This window comes from Quercus robur, chromosome 8 (genome assembly GCF_932294415.1).
Source record: "Quercus robur chromosome 8, dhQueRobu3.1, whole genome shotgun sequence".
NCBI lineage: Eukaryota > Viridiplantae > Streptophyta > Magnoliopsida > Fagales > Fagaceae > Quercus > Quercus robur.
In genome coordinates, this window is record NC_065541.1 from 63,160,787 (window position 1) to 63,174,733 (window position 13,947).

The window sequence follows — 13,947 nt, forward strand, 5'->3', positions numbered from 1 at the left end:
TGACAAGATTCCTTAAATGGATGTAAGTCACCAAAAAATGGCTAAGTGATAAAATTCTGCCATGACGGATGTAAATCATTGACGAAGTCTAAATGACAAGATTCCTTAAATGAATGTAAGTCACAAAAAAAAAATGGACAAGATTCCGCTAGACTGATATAAAACGATAACAAAGTCTAAATGACGAAACTCTGTAACTGGATATAAGTCACCTAAAAGTGGCTAAGTGACTAAATACTCTTAGATGAGTGTAAGCAGACAAGGATTCTCACACAAACAAAAGTCACATACAAATCAAGAATATCAAAACATGACAACCAGAGAATGAAGGAAAGAAGAAGCATTGAAGTGATAAAAAATGGTCGTCCAAAGAAATCATCTCGCTCCTCAGCAGTGATAAAAAATGGTCGTCCAAAGAAATTACTTTTCTCTTCAGCAGAAATAAAAAATGATCGTCCAAAGAAATTAGCTCATTTTCAAGATCAAGCTATGATCCCTCGAACACCCAAAAAGACTTTCAAAAGGCAGATACTAAGAAGTCGTCACAAAAATACTATCATTCTTGAAGAAAAAGGTAATTGAAAATAAAGAAGTCTGAATCTAAACAAGTCAAGAATATTCCCAAAGCCTGACTAGCACAAAGCAAAATCAGACTTGGGAATAGGGGGCAACTGATGAGTCCATAAAAACTATTAAGGTCGTCCATCTTAATGGACGGTCATTGCGTCATTAGTAGGCCATCAAAGATTTATGAGTAACCGCCCAACACATTCAATAACAATCATCAAAGGCCTTAAACCCTTTCATCAAGACAAAAAATGTTACAATTAGGGTAATAATCACCCTCATTTATGTCCAACAGCTACCTAAGTCACCTATAAAAGGGACAATCTGTCCATTTGCTAAGGTACGTCAAAAAACTACTACAAAACACTATCTATACTAATTACTATCTTAAATATTTATAATCCACTTAATAAAATAAAATTTACAAAAAAAAAAGTGAAAAAAAAAATTTGCCCAATACTTGATTTCTTGAAAGTAAAGTACCATACAAAAAGATAAAGATAAATCATTCCACAATCTATACTCTAAATACTAATAACTATCTTAAATATTTATAATCCACTTAATAATGTAAAATTTACAAAAGAAAAAAAATGAAAAAAAAAATTACCTAGTACTTGATTTCTTGAAAGTAAAGCACCAAAAAAAAAAAAAAAAAGATAAAGATAAATTATTCCATAGTTCATACTCTAAATACTAATAACTATCTTAACTATTTATAATCTACTTAATAATATAAAATTTACAAAAGAAAAAAAATTTCACAGTACTTTATTTCTTGAAAGTAACAGTACTTTATTTCTTGAAAGTAAAGTACCATACAAAAAGAAAAAGAAAAAAAGAAAAATTACTCCACAGTCCACGCTCAAAATACTAATTACTATCTTAAATATTTGTAATCCACTTAATAATATAAAATTTACAAAAAAAAAAAGTGAAAAAAAATTACCCAGTACTTGATTTCTTGAAAGTAAAATACTATATATAAAAAAAAAAAGATAAAAATATAAAGAAAAATCACTTCATAGTTCACACTCTAAATACTAATTATTAATTATTATCTTAAATATTTATAATCAACTTAATAATATAAAATTTACAAAAGAAAAAAGTGAAAAAAAAAAATTTACCCAGTATTTGATTTCTTCAAAGTAAAGAAAAAAAAAATCACTCCACAATCTATACTCTAAATACTAATTACTATCTTAAATATTTATAATCCACTTAATAATATAAAATTTACAAAATAAAAAAAAAAGTGAAAAAAAAATTTAACCTGTACTTGATTTCATGAAAGTAAAGTACCATACAAAAAGAAAAAGGAAAAATAAATAAAGAAAAATCACTTCACAGTTCACACTCTAAATACTAATTACTATCTTAAATATTTATAATTCACTTAATAATATAAAATTTACAAAAGAAAAAAAAGTGAAAAAAAAAAAATTGACCCAATACTTGATTTCTTCAAAGTAAAGTACAGTACAAAAAGAAAAAGAAAGAAAAAAAGATAAAGATAAATTACTCCACAGTCCACACTCTAAATACTAATTACTATCTTAAATATTTATAATCCACATAATAATATAAAATTTACAAAAAAAAAAGTGAAAAATAAAAATTCACCCAATACTTGATTTTTCGAAAGTAAAGTACCATACAAAAAGAAAAAAAAAAAGATAAAGATAAATCATTTCACAATCTACACTTTAAATGCTAATAACTATCTTAAATATTTATAATCCACTTAATAATATAAAATTTACAGAAGAAAAAAATGAAAAAAAAAAAAAAAAAAAAAACTTACCTAGTACTTGATTTCTTGAAAGTAAAGTACCATAAAAAAAAAAAAAAAGATAAATCATTTCACAGTCCATACTCTTATAAATACTAATAACTATCTTAAATATTTATAATCTACATAATAATATAAAATTTATAAAAGAAAAAAAATTTCTCAGTACTTTATTTTTTAAAAGTAAAGTACCATACAAAAAGAAAAATTACTCCACAGTTCACATTCTAAATACTAATTATTATCTTAAATATTTGTAATACACTTAATAATATAAAATTTGCAAAAGAAAAAAAAAAGTGAAAAAAAATTTCTCCAGCACTTGATTTCTTGAAAGTAATGTACTATACAAAAAAAGGGGACAAAATATAAAGAAAAATCACTCCACAGTTCACACTCTAAATACTAATTATTATTTTAAATATTTATAATCCACTAAATAATATAAAATTTACAAAAGAAAAAAGTGAAAAAAAAATTACTCAATACTTGATTTCTTCAAAGTAAAGTACTATACAAAAAGGGAAAAAAAAAGAAAAGATAAAGATAAATCATTCCAAAGTCGATCCACACTCTAAATAATAATTGTTATCTTAAATATTTATAATCCACTTAATAATATATAATTTACAAAAGAAAAAAAAAAGAAAAAAAAAATTACCCAGTACTTGATTTCTTAAAAGTAAAGTACCATACAAAAAGAAAAAGAAAAAAAAAGAAAGATAAAGGTAAATCATTCCACAGTCCACACTCTAAATATTAATTACTATCTTAAATATTTATAATCGACTTAATAATATACAATTTACAAAAGAAAAAAAATATTGAAAAGAAAATCTATCCAGTACATGATTTCTTGAAAATAAAGTACTATACAAAAAAAAAGATATAAAGATAAGTCACTCCACAGTCCAAACTTCAAATACTAATAACTATCTTAAATATTTATTATCCACTTAATAATATAAAATTTAAAAAATAAAAATAAAAATTATCTAGTACTTTATTTCTTGGAAGTAAAGTACCATACAAAAAGAAAAAGAAAAAGAAAAGATAAATCACTTCATAGTTCACACTCTAAATACTAATTACTATCTTAAATATTTATAATCTACTTAATAATATAAAATTTACAAAAGAAAAAAACGTGAAAAAAATAATTTACCCTATACTAGATTTCTTAATAGTAAAGTACCATACAAAAAGAATAAAAAAAAGATAAAGATATATCACTCCGCGGTCCATACTCCAAATACTAATTACTATCTTAAATATTTATAATCCACTTAATAATATAGAATTTACAAAAAAAAAAAAAAAAGTGAAAAAAGATTTACCAAATACTTGATTTCTTGAAAATAAAGTACCATACAAAAAGAAAAAGAAAAAAAAATGATAAATCACTCCATGGTCCTCTAGAAAATAATTACTATCTTTTTTTTTTTTTTTTTTCACAGTCTACACTCTAAATACTAATTACTATCTTAAATATTTATAATTCACTTAATAATATAAAATTTACAAAATTAAAAAAATGTGAAAAAAAAATTACCTAATACTTTATTTCTTGAAAGTAAAGTACCATATAGAAAGAAAAAGATAATAATAAAAAAAAGATAAAGATAAATTACTCCACAGTCTACACTCTAAATACTGATTACTATTTTAAATATTTATAATCGAATTAATAATACAAAATTTTGCTGCACGAAGCTTTAATCTTCTTTGAGGATAAACAACCGACACAGAGGTTTAATCTTTGATGTACATAGGTTTGGGAATGGGTCAGACCTTGTAGGTTTTGAGCTACACGTGGGTGGAAAGTTTAGACTTGGGTCATAAATAATAATGGTTGGGCTTAGACTTTTTGTCTATTTTGAGAAGGTAGTCATTTGTTTTTAGATAATTACATTTGTTTGATCTAATTGTCAACCTCAGCCCATATCAATAACTAATAGTAAAAATAAATTACTATAAGTTATTGGATAATAGTTTAAAAACTTAATGAAAAATGTTTAAAAAACTAAATGGAAGTTTAGAGCGCCACATGGCAGGACCTCATGCATTCCCACATGAGGTTTCTACTTTTATATATACTAGGAAACCATGGGGAATATGTAGTTTATGTCTGATTTCTCAGATTTTTCTACACCTAATTGGCTCCAGTTTCTCTCTGTTTATTAGAGTCTCTCTCAGCTGGTCAGTCTCTTTCAATTTAATGGTGTTTTTGTATTAAACCGTGTGCACAGCATGGTAAATGGATAGAATTTGAAGCCCACAATCGGTGCAACGTACGGTATTTTGAAACTTTTAATTGCACACATGTCAGAATTTTAAGCGGTCATTTTTTCTAACGTGGCAGCACCTCTTTAAAGGCTTTTGCTATTATATATAATATATGATATATATATATATATATATATTAATATTGATTGGGTTTTTTATTTTATTTTTATTTATTATTTATTGTGGATTAAGAAGATCAATGGGATTTGACCAATTTATTAATCATGTTAAAATGTGTCGACCCGTTTTTCACACGACCCATTTACCCTAAATATTAACCTGCAAAAAACCATATTATGTTTGCAAGTTATGTCAAATATTACCATCCCTCGGTACGCAAATTTTCAACTCTAGCGGAAGCCAACCAATATCTCAAAGCTACCCGAGATATAGGGTTTGTAAAGATCAAAATATATGATTTACAATGCAATTAATGTAGATAAAATTTAGAAACCCCACAACGAAAGAATTTATATTAAGCTACCAAATGATGAATTTAACTCAAAAAATTAACCCAAGAGGTAATATAACAAAGAGACTCCAGGACAGAAAAACGAAAACCTAAAACCACCACTACTAGCAAAATTTGACAGAAACTCTACAAAATTTCTGTGAAGGCTAACTTCCTCAGAAAAACAATATTCTAATTTGATCTGGGTGTCGCCCATTCAACTCGAAGGATGAGGTTATCATAACCATACCCATTGAGCTTGTTGATTGCTCTCTCAGCATCTTCTCTGTTTACAAAATTGACAAAACCAAAGCCTCTGCTCATGCCCGTCTTTTGATCAATAGCAACATACGCACGAGTAACATGGCCAAATGTTTGGAATAGTTCAAGCAAGTCAGGCTCTCTAGTATCCTCTGATAAATTGGTGACCCGAACTGAATTTTCATCACTCTGGCGCCTCACATCTGATCCACCGGGTCTTTCTGCGCCTCGTCTCAAGCTTGGAGGCACATAAGCTCCCTCGTTGGCTCTAGGATCATCAGTGTGATGGGCAAGATACCGGTCAGGGCACTTTGCTGTCCAGTGAACACCTTTCGTATTACAAATCCTGCATACCATGAGAACGGCACCTGCGTTACCTAAGTTTCCAGCTACCTCGGTTTCTTCTGGTTTGCTACCTGTTGGCAAGTTCAAATTGAAACTTAAACGTAAGAGTTTCCCTAAAAGAAAATTATCAACCGAAAGCACATAAGATTCCCATTTTCCAAGTAATTTACATTTTGTATGCCACAAAGGAGGCTTGAGATTTCTGTATGTAGAGGCTATGAATTGTTTCCAATATACCACAATGTCATGGCAGTTATTCATCAAAATTTCTATACCACATCATTGGGCTGTGAAATACCTATGCCTTAATTACAATGATACCAGGTACACACACACACACACACACACACCACATCTTCTTTTTTTTTTTGTGATTTTTTTATTCACATGTAAATGCAACAGTGTGAAATCTATTATGACGGGAATTAAGAATTCACATAGACAACTACCAACTAACCAGATTCATAATTTCAAAAAAAAAAAAAAAAAAACTAACCAGATTCATGAGAACAGAAAATTAGCTTCCATATTCTACAATGTTAACATTCTATTATAAACACAAAAGGAAAGATGCAAAGCAGGTAATAGTTTCAGTTCACTTGGATGAACCAAACTGAGGCATACACAAAATGAGAGAGCACATTGAAAGAAAAAAAATTATCAAATCCTGAAATCCATGAGTAAGGAACCGAAATCGGTGAGGCCTCAACAATGTACAATCCATGTAAAAGACCCACTAACCACAGAATGCGAGTAAGTAGTCTGGTTCCTAGGTTTGCATAACCGCCAATACTAAATTTTCATAACCACATTACAAGTCAATGCGTAAAGGGTTTATTTGTTTCAGTAGTTTTCAAATTATAGCTTTTTAAAGCTCACTTTTTGTAAGTACTACTATTTCAATAGAATTTTAAAAAATTGAAAAATTCTAAAGCTTGTACATTCAGCTTAATTTAAGGAAACAAAAGCTCCATAAAATCCAGGAACAACAGACATAGACACAGTATGAGTACGACATGGCGGCATAAGCAATTTATAAAGTAATTTTTGAACAATTATATGATATGATCATATGAGTAAAGCACTTTAAATGAAGTGAAGTGTTCGTACTTTCTTAGCATGAAATACTTATAATTCAACCATTAAGCCTAGTTTAGTTCAATTCTTTCACAGTTCTAGAACCCAAAACACCCTTGAAAAATAGACTCAAAATATTAAAGAAATCAAAACCAAACCCACACATAGCTAGAAATTAAACACACACACACAGAGAAGACGAACCATGAGGCCTAGGGCGTTCAAGAAAGATGTCCTCAGTGGAGACCATGGTGAGACGAGCACCAACGTCGTCATGGACGGCGTCGCCGAACTTGGGCCAGGCCCTGCGCTCCATGGCTCGTTTGCTCAACTGGGTCTTCGCCAACTTTTGGACCAGGGTCGTCGTCGTTTTCTTCACCTCGTTCCCTTCGTCGTCGAACTTGTACTCGACCACCTTCTTCACGCCCCTCTCGTCCGGCCCAATCACTTGCCGAGGCGGCAACAGAAAATCCAAGTCCTTCCCATCGTCCTCATCAACTAGCTCGCACCACTGGAACTTTTTCTGCTTCGGCTTCGGGTTCTGGTTCGGGTTCGGATCGTTACTTAATTTGTCTATCGCCATGGTTTCGCTCTGTGATTTGAGTATGTGTTTGTTGTCGTTACTCTGTAACGTCTGTAGGGTTTCGAACTGTTTTATTTCACACACGAACCGACACAGAGAGTCGGTGGCGTTTTAGTTTCGGATTTGCTCATTTGGGCTGGGTAAGTTACTCTTCTAAAAGTTTTAATTTGAGTTGGGCTCTTTTCTATAATGTAATTCCTGACCCAACGAAGTAAAAAGAGAAATTTGTTTTATTCGTTTTTTCTAAGCCACAAAGATTTATAAATATAATATTTTTTAAAAAAAATCTAAACCCTTAACGTTTAGGGTAATTTTAATTTTATCATTTTAATTTTCAAGATTTAGATGTATATAAGTTTGTTTATCATTTTACTGTTAAAAAAAAAATTAAATGAAAAGTATGATATTACAATTCTCGATGGAATCATAAAACCACTCCACCAATTTAACATAAGATCTTGATTTTAACAATGTTTCTTTATTCTTTCATGTTTGTATTTTGGTTTTTCACGTCTACATTGAAATTCCTCTTGTTTTAGTTTATTGTACTTGTGGGCTTCAAAAACAACTACTGCTGTGAAGATAGTGATGAGGGAAAATAACTCGCATAATTAATTTATAAAAGAAAGAGTAAAAATTCCACAATAGGGGTTCTAAATAGTAGATTGAAAGATAATAAGAACCCAGAAAGACTTTTATTGATATAGAAACAGGATTCCCAAGGTACAAGGGGTAGAAATTAAAGACTAAAAACTCTTAGAAATATTGATCTATTACAACTCTCTCTCTCTCTCTCTCTCTCTCTCTCTCTCTCTCTCTCTCTCTAAGGTTTCTTCCTAAATTTTTATGAACCCCTCTTCCTGTTGCACCTCTCCTCCTTTTATAGGCATTTTTTTCTTCCCTCTCTCGATAGCTGGCCTGTTCCTAGTTGGATTTGGGGGGATACTTGTCCCATCATCCGTCTGTTTTGCCACTCTTTCACCATGAAATAGGACTTTAGGGGTGTTTTCACTGTTCAAGCCAGTCAATCAACATTTAATGTGGCAGAGATTAGGTGGGAACATCTCATTAATGTGGAGGTGACTGCTCCAATGGTCCTTATCTCTTCTTGGTGTTTCCTGAGGTGAGTTTGATAGATGGTGTCACTTCGGTACAGAAGGGAACTAGTCATCAAAGGTTCCTTTAGTATTTGTTACGGTAAAGGTTCCGCTTGTTACCTTGGCAGTAGACCTTAGTAGTGGGAGTTAGCTCGAGTCTCCAAGGGATTCTATCCCAAGGAGTTGTCTTTTATTTTCCCAGGCCGCTCCATCTATATCCACGCCTTTGGGCGGAGCCCATTTATCAAGAAATGCTCCATTCGATATTTATTTTTCCCTATAATAGTGAACTTTTTTTTTTTTTTGGAAATGCTCCATTTATCAAGAAAGAAAACACTTTGATTTAGAGTTAAATCTTTTGTGGGGTTGGGATTTTTATTTTTTGATAATTTGGATAATTCAATTTCATAGTCAAATGCTTGTGGATTATAAGCTTATTTGTATGTGGGTCTATGAGTTATCTACTTCTATGTAATGGGTTTGATTAAGTTATCTTATACAGGGTGACAATGAAAAATTTATATTAAACTTATATTTATTTGGTTCAATAATAAAAATATTATAAAGGATGATTCTAATGATTATTTGACATACACAATCATCACTTTTAATTTTTTTTTTAAATAAAAATTTAGATCTCATGTTTCTTGATCTAATCCCTAAAGCTCATCCACCAATCTTACGTAGGATTTTGATTTTAACAACCTTGAACATAGAAAGAAGAAAAATAGTAAAATGTCATTTGAATTAATACCTTTTTTTAGTAAGTCGATTTCATTCAAATTATGCCTCGTAACCTAACCAAACTTTTGCTAACTATGTATGTGTGTATATATGTATGTATATATAATATGCATGAAGCATTTTTATTGCATGTTATATATGAATGATCACTATATTATTGACCATCTATATGGAAATGTGATTCTTATTTATTAAGGCCTTTAAGTTAGAACCTCTTTTCATCTCTCTTGTGTGTGTTCTTGTTTCTAAAAAAAAAGATTCTTATCCAATGAATGCATCTGCGCTAAAATCTTATAATCATACAATTTTATTTTTAAATGATATAATTTGAGTTTCTTTGATTGTTTTTTAATTGGATGGTTTGTAAAAGAAAAAATGGATATTATAACTAGAATTTTTTTTTTATTGATTTAATTAATTTTATGGCACAATTAGAGATAAAGTATTGGAGGAAATTAAAAACAAAGGTATAAATGTACTTTTAGTCCCTACATTTGACTTTTTTCCATTTTAGTCCCTACATTTTATTTTTACCACTTTTAGTCCCTAAACCAATTAGCGCGGGACATTTAAGTCCTTGAAGTACTATTCCGTTACCAAATTAACGGGAAAACTAGACGTGGCTGACGTGGGCATTAAAATATTATTAAAAAAATTATTTAGTATTTATTAAATGTCAAAATTAAAAAAAAAATTAATTACTCAATTTTCTTTTCATTATTTGTGTTCTTCCCGTGTTCTTTCCTATAATCAATCTCCAGCAAAAAACAAACCCTAAACCCAGATCCTAACCAAACCCCAAACCCATATCCCCAGTAAAGCAAACCTTAGCCTTCAAACCCATAAATTTTCTTGGCAAACAAACACAAAAAAAACCCACTCACTGGTGTGTTGTTGTTGGTTGTCGCCGCCACCATTGTTCGAACTGTGACCATCTCTTCTTCCTTATCGTCTTCCTCGCACTCTTCGACCTCGTACTTCTCAGTATCCCTTTCTTCAACATCATCATCAGCTATCACAACAACTTTATCATCTTTCTCCTTGGAAAAATTGAAGCTTTCTTCAATTTCTGGTAATGGGGTTTGAGAAACATCATTGGAGGAGGGTTTCTCTGGGACACGATGAGTGGGTTTGTCTCTACACTTGCCTCTGCTGTTGACCTTCTTTGACTTCTCGCCGTGAGCTAAGTGGTCCTCAAACACTTCAATGGCTTGGTGGATAAGCTCGCGGTTTGGTGAGGAGTCCCATTTGAACCAGTAGCTTGTGTAGTAGTCGAAACAGCCACACTCAAACATAGGTGGCTTATGGGTATTGTTGGTGGTGTTGTTGTTGTTGTTGTTACTGTTCTTGTTGTGGCTATTTGGGGCTTTCTTTGGAGGTTTTCACTTGGAATCTTGCGTGATTGGAGATGGGGTTATGGTTTTCATGGAGCGGGTAATCATGTAAGCAAGGACTTCACGGTCTTCAAGAGAAAGAACAGAAGCTAGAGCTAGAATCGTAGTTGGGAGGAGCTTTAACACAGAGAGAAAATCTCCATTGAAATGGCATGAAATCATTGAAGAAGAAGATGAGGATGAGGATGGAGATGGGTATACTTTACCGTTGTTCTTTATCTTCGTTTTTCTTTGCTTTGCTTCAAAAAAAAAGAAAAAATTGTATCTTTTTTTTTTCTCTCTCTTTTCTTTTGGTTTTTCTCTCTTGTCTCCATCTCTCACTCACACTCGCTCACAGAGTTTCTCTCTCTCTCTCTCTCTCTCTCTCTCTCTCTCTCTCTGTGTCCGTTTGAGATATTTTAAAAAATTTGAAATTTTCAGATCGATAAAAAAAATCTTGGATGGTGTAAAAATGTCGTCCACCATACTTATTATTATTTTTTGCCATTTGGTTGTTGGGTTTCTATTCTTTTGTTTGGGTTTGATCTTCATGTTCTTTAATTCGATGGTGGTGATTTGGAGTTTTTTTTTTTTTTTTTTTTTTTTTTTTTTTTGTGTTTGTTTGCCAAGAAAATTTATGGGTTTGAAGGCTAAGGTTTGCTTCACTGGGGATATGGGTTTGGGGTTTGGTTAGGATCTGGGTTTAGGGTTTGTTTTTTGTTGGAGATTGATTATAGGGAAGAACACGGGAAGAACACAAATAATGAAAAGAAAATTGAGTAATTAATTATTTTTTTTTTAATTTTTGCATTTAAAAAATGCTAAATAATTTTTTTAATAATATTTTAATGCCCACATCAGCCACGTCTAGTTTTACCGTTAGTTTGGTGACATAATAGTGCTTCAAGGACTTAAATGTCCCGCGTTAATTGGTTTAGGGACTAAAATTGGTAGAAATAAAATGCAGGGACTAAAATGGAAAAAAATCAAAATGTAGTGACTAAAATTGCATTTACGCCAAAAACAAATTGTGCCCTATTAATTTTTTATCATAAATTTTAGAGCTTAGTTGTTAAGAAGTGTTGGGGTTTGGACATAAATTCTTATTATGATAAATTTTAGAACTTGTGAGAATTGTTGGGATTTGTTGTATGTGAGAATTATATCATGCTATTACTCCTAATCACAATCACTAAGGGATGGCTATATTTCTAAAATCCAAAGTCAGAATTAGGCCCTCACAATATTCATTTAAGCATTGCTCTTTATGGCTTCACATTTCCAAATGAGAGAACGCAAAACATCTGACTTTGTTTTCTCACTTTTATCACCCATAAAATCGTCCATATTATATATCAAGCGGAGCAATATAAAATCTATTTTCAGATTTTGTAGATTATTATAAGTTGACATTTATTACCTATGGAATTTTGAAAATTTAATAATCTCGGAGTCGACTTGAATTTATCTATCACCATGAATTCAAGATGTGGGAATTTGTATTTGTGCATGTTGTTTTTTTTTTTTTTTGTATGGAGGCATCATAGCCATAATTTCGTGAATAACAATAACAAAATCATGTTTTGCATAGAACTAGATCCATATGTAGAAACATGTGGGACATTGTACTTGTCAAGTCAACAAGTTTGAGTTTGTGAATACATGACCCAATGAAATAATAGGAAATAATGAGAGAGTTTTGTTTTTTATTTTTTTAATGACTAGAGTCTTCATATGAAGTGATGACATAAATAATATCGGGAAAAGAAAGCGCTAGGTTTTTGTTTTTTTAATGACTAGAGTCTTCATATGAAGTGATCACATAATTAATATCGGGAAGAGAAAGTGCTAGGTTTTTTTAATGACTAGAGTCTTCGTATGAAGTGATCACTACCCAGTAAATAGGCTCTGATACCATATGTAACGATCCAAGAAAAAGTACTAGTTATATCTGCGCTATACCTCAAAATGACTAGTCATAATTGAGACTCCTGTAGTTATTAATAAAGCCTAGATCTATCCAACAAATACCCGATGTGGGATTCACCACACACTCACACACATTACACAATCAATCAAATTGGGGCATTACATAAGACATCAATCGATTTTTGGTGTAGGTAGGAATTGAATCCCAAATCTCTTATTCAACCATCCTTATAAATGTTAATTCAATAAGAAAGAAAGAGAACAAGACATATATATATATATATATATATATATATATAGACCTTGAAAATTTTGATATATCGAATATTCCGTTAGCAACGTAAAATTAGTAATGATTGGTCAAGGTAAGTAATTAAGAAAAACAAATCGGAATTAGGCAACTATAAAAGTGGTTGTTAGGTAGCAATCTCGTTGGAAAAGGTGGTTCGTCCTTATTTTGATATAATCTAAAAACATTATAGCTTGTTTCTTTTGGACTAAAAAAGTTAGGTAATGATGGAAAGTTAGGCCTAAAAGTCTTCTAATTCAACCTCGGCCCACGATAGGCAAGCTATCCATCAAGGCCACCTTATAAATTATATATCCAATTGATATATTAGATTTGTCATACTAAAACTAATATTTCTCTTTGTCGAAAGCAACAAAACTAAACAGATCCCCTCTTTGACTGTCGAAAAACTTAAGCAAAATGCTTGCTGACAAATCTACCAAACATCACATGGTTTACATAGAAATATATTTTTTTATGAAAGAATGAAATTGTTGAATTTTTTTCTCTTGAATATGAGAAACGTGTGAATTGTTAAAGGCTTTTCGCTTTTTTAATTAGTTTTCTTTGAAAATGATATTTTCCCCTTAACGAGTAACGAGTAGTGACAATGGAAGTCTATCTAGCTTGAGTTCTTATAATTTTAATTTTAAGAGAAATATAAAAGAGAATAATACCAGAGAAAGAGAAATATCATAGTAATGGAACAAAAAGGACATGTAAGATTTGTAATGCATGATATGGTATTTAGAGTCGATCATTTAAGTGATCACATAATTCACATCTTTTTTTTTATGAACAACATAATTTACATTTTACTTAATATGCTAAACTTATATATTATTACCATTTATATGTGTAATTGATTTTTATTGTTATGTCAATAAGCACTAACTGAAATGACATATCTTCCCGCCATAAAAAATGAAGTGAAGGGGTGAGGTGATGGATTCAAAATCTACAGAGTTTGTGTATAACTCACTAATAAAAAGAATTGTTTGATTTTTTGTTCAACAAACATTTAAACATGATTTTATATGTTATCTTTAACATATATAGATGTTGTTCCATTATGTTGATTAACTTGCTTAGAATGAGCAAACGCCCTTTAACAAATTCTCTATAATATAGATACCAGGAATTTATGTAA

At 30.7% G+C, this 13,947-nt stretch overlaps 1 protein-coding gene and 1 pseudogene across 1 annotated transcript; both read right to left on the reverse strand.

The window, feature by feature from the left end:
- Positions 1-5,108: 5,108 nt before the first annotated feature.
- LOC126694203 (uncharacterized) lies at positions 5,109-7,393 on the reverse strand. Its single transcript, XM_050390278.1, has 2 exons — positions 6,987-7,393; positions 5,109-5,776 (listed from the first exon to the last, which is right to left on the reverse strand). The coding sequence occupies exons 1-2, from the start codon at positions 7,363-7,365 to the stop codon at positions 5,292-5,294; spliced, it is 864 nt and encodes a 287-aa protein (XP_050246235.1). The 5' UTR covers positions 7,366-7,393; the 3' UTR covers positions 5,109-5,291.
- Positions 7,394-9,128: 1,735 nt separating this feature from the next.
- On the reverse strand, positions 9,129-12,559 carry LOC126696601 (uncharacterized; annotated as a pseudogene).
- Positions 12,560-13,947: the final 1,388 nt, after the last annotated feature.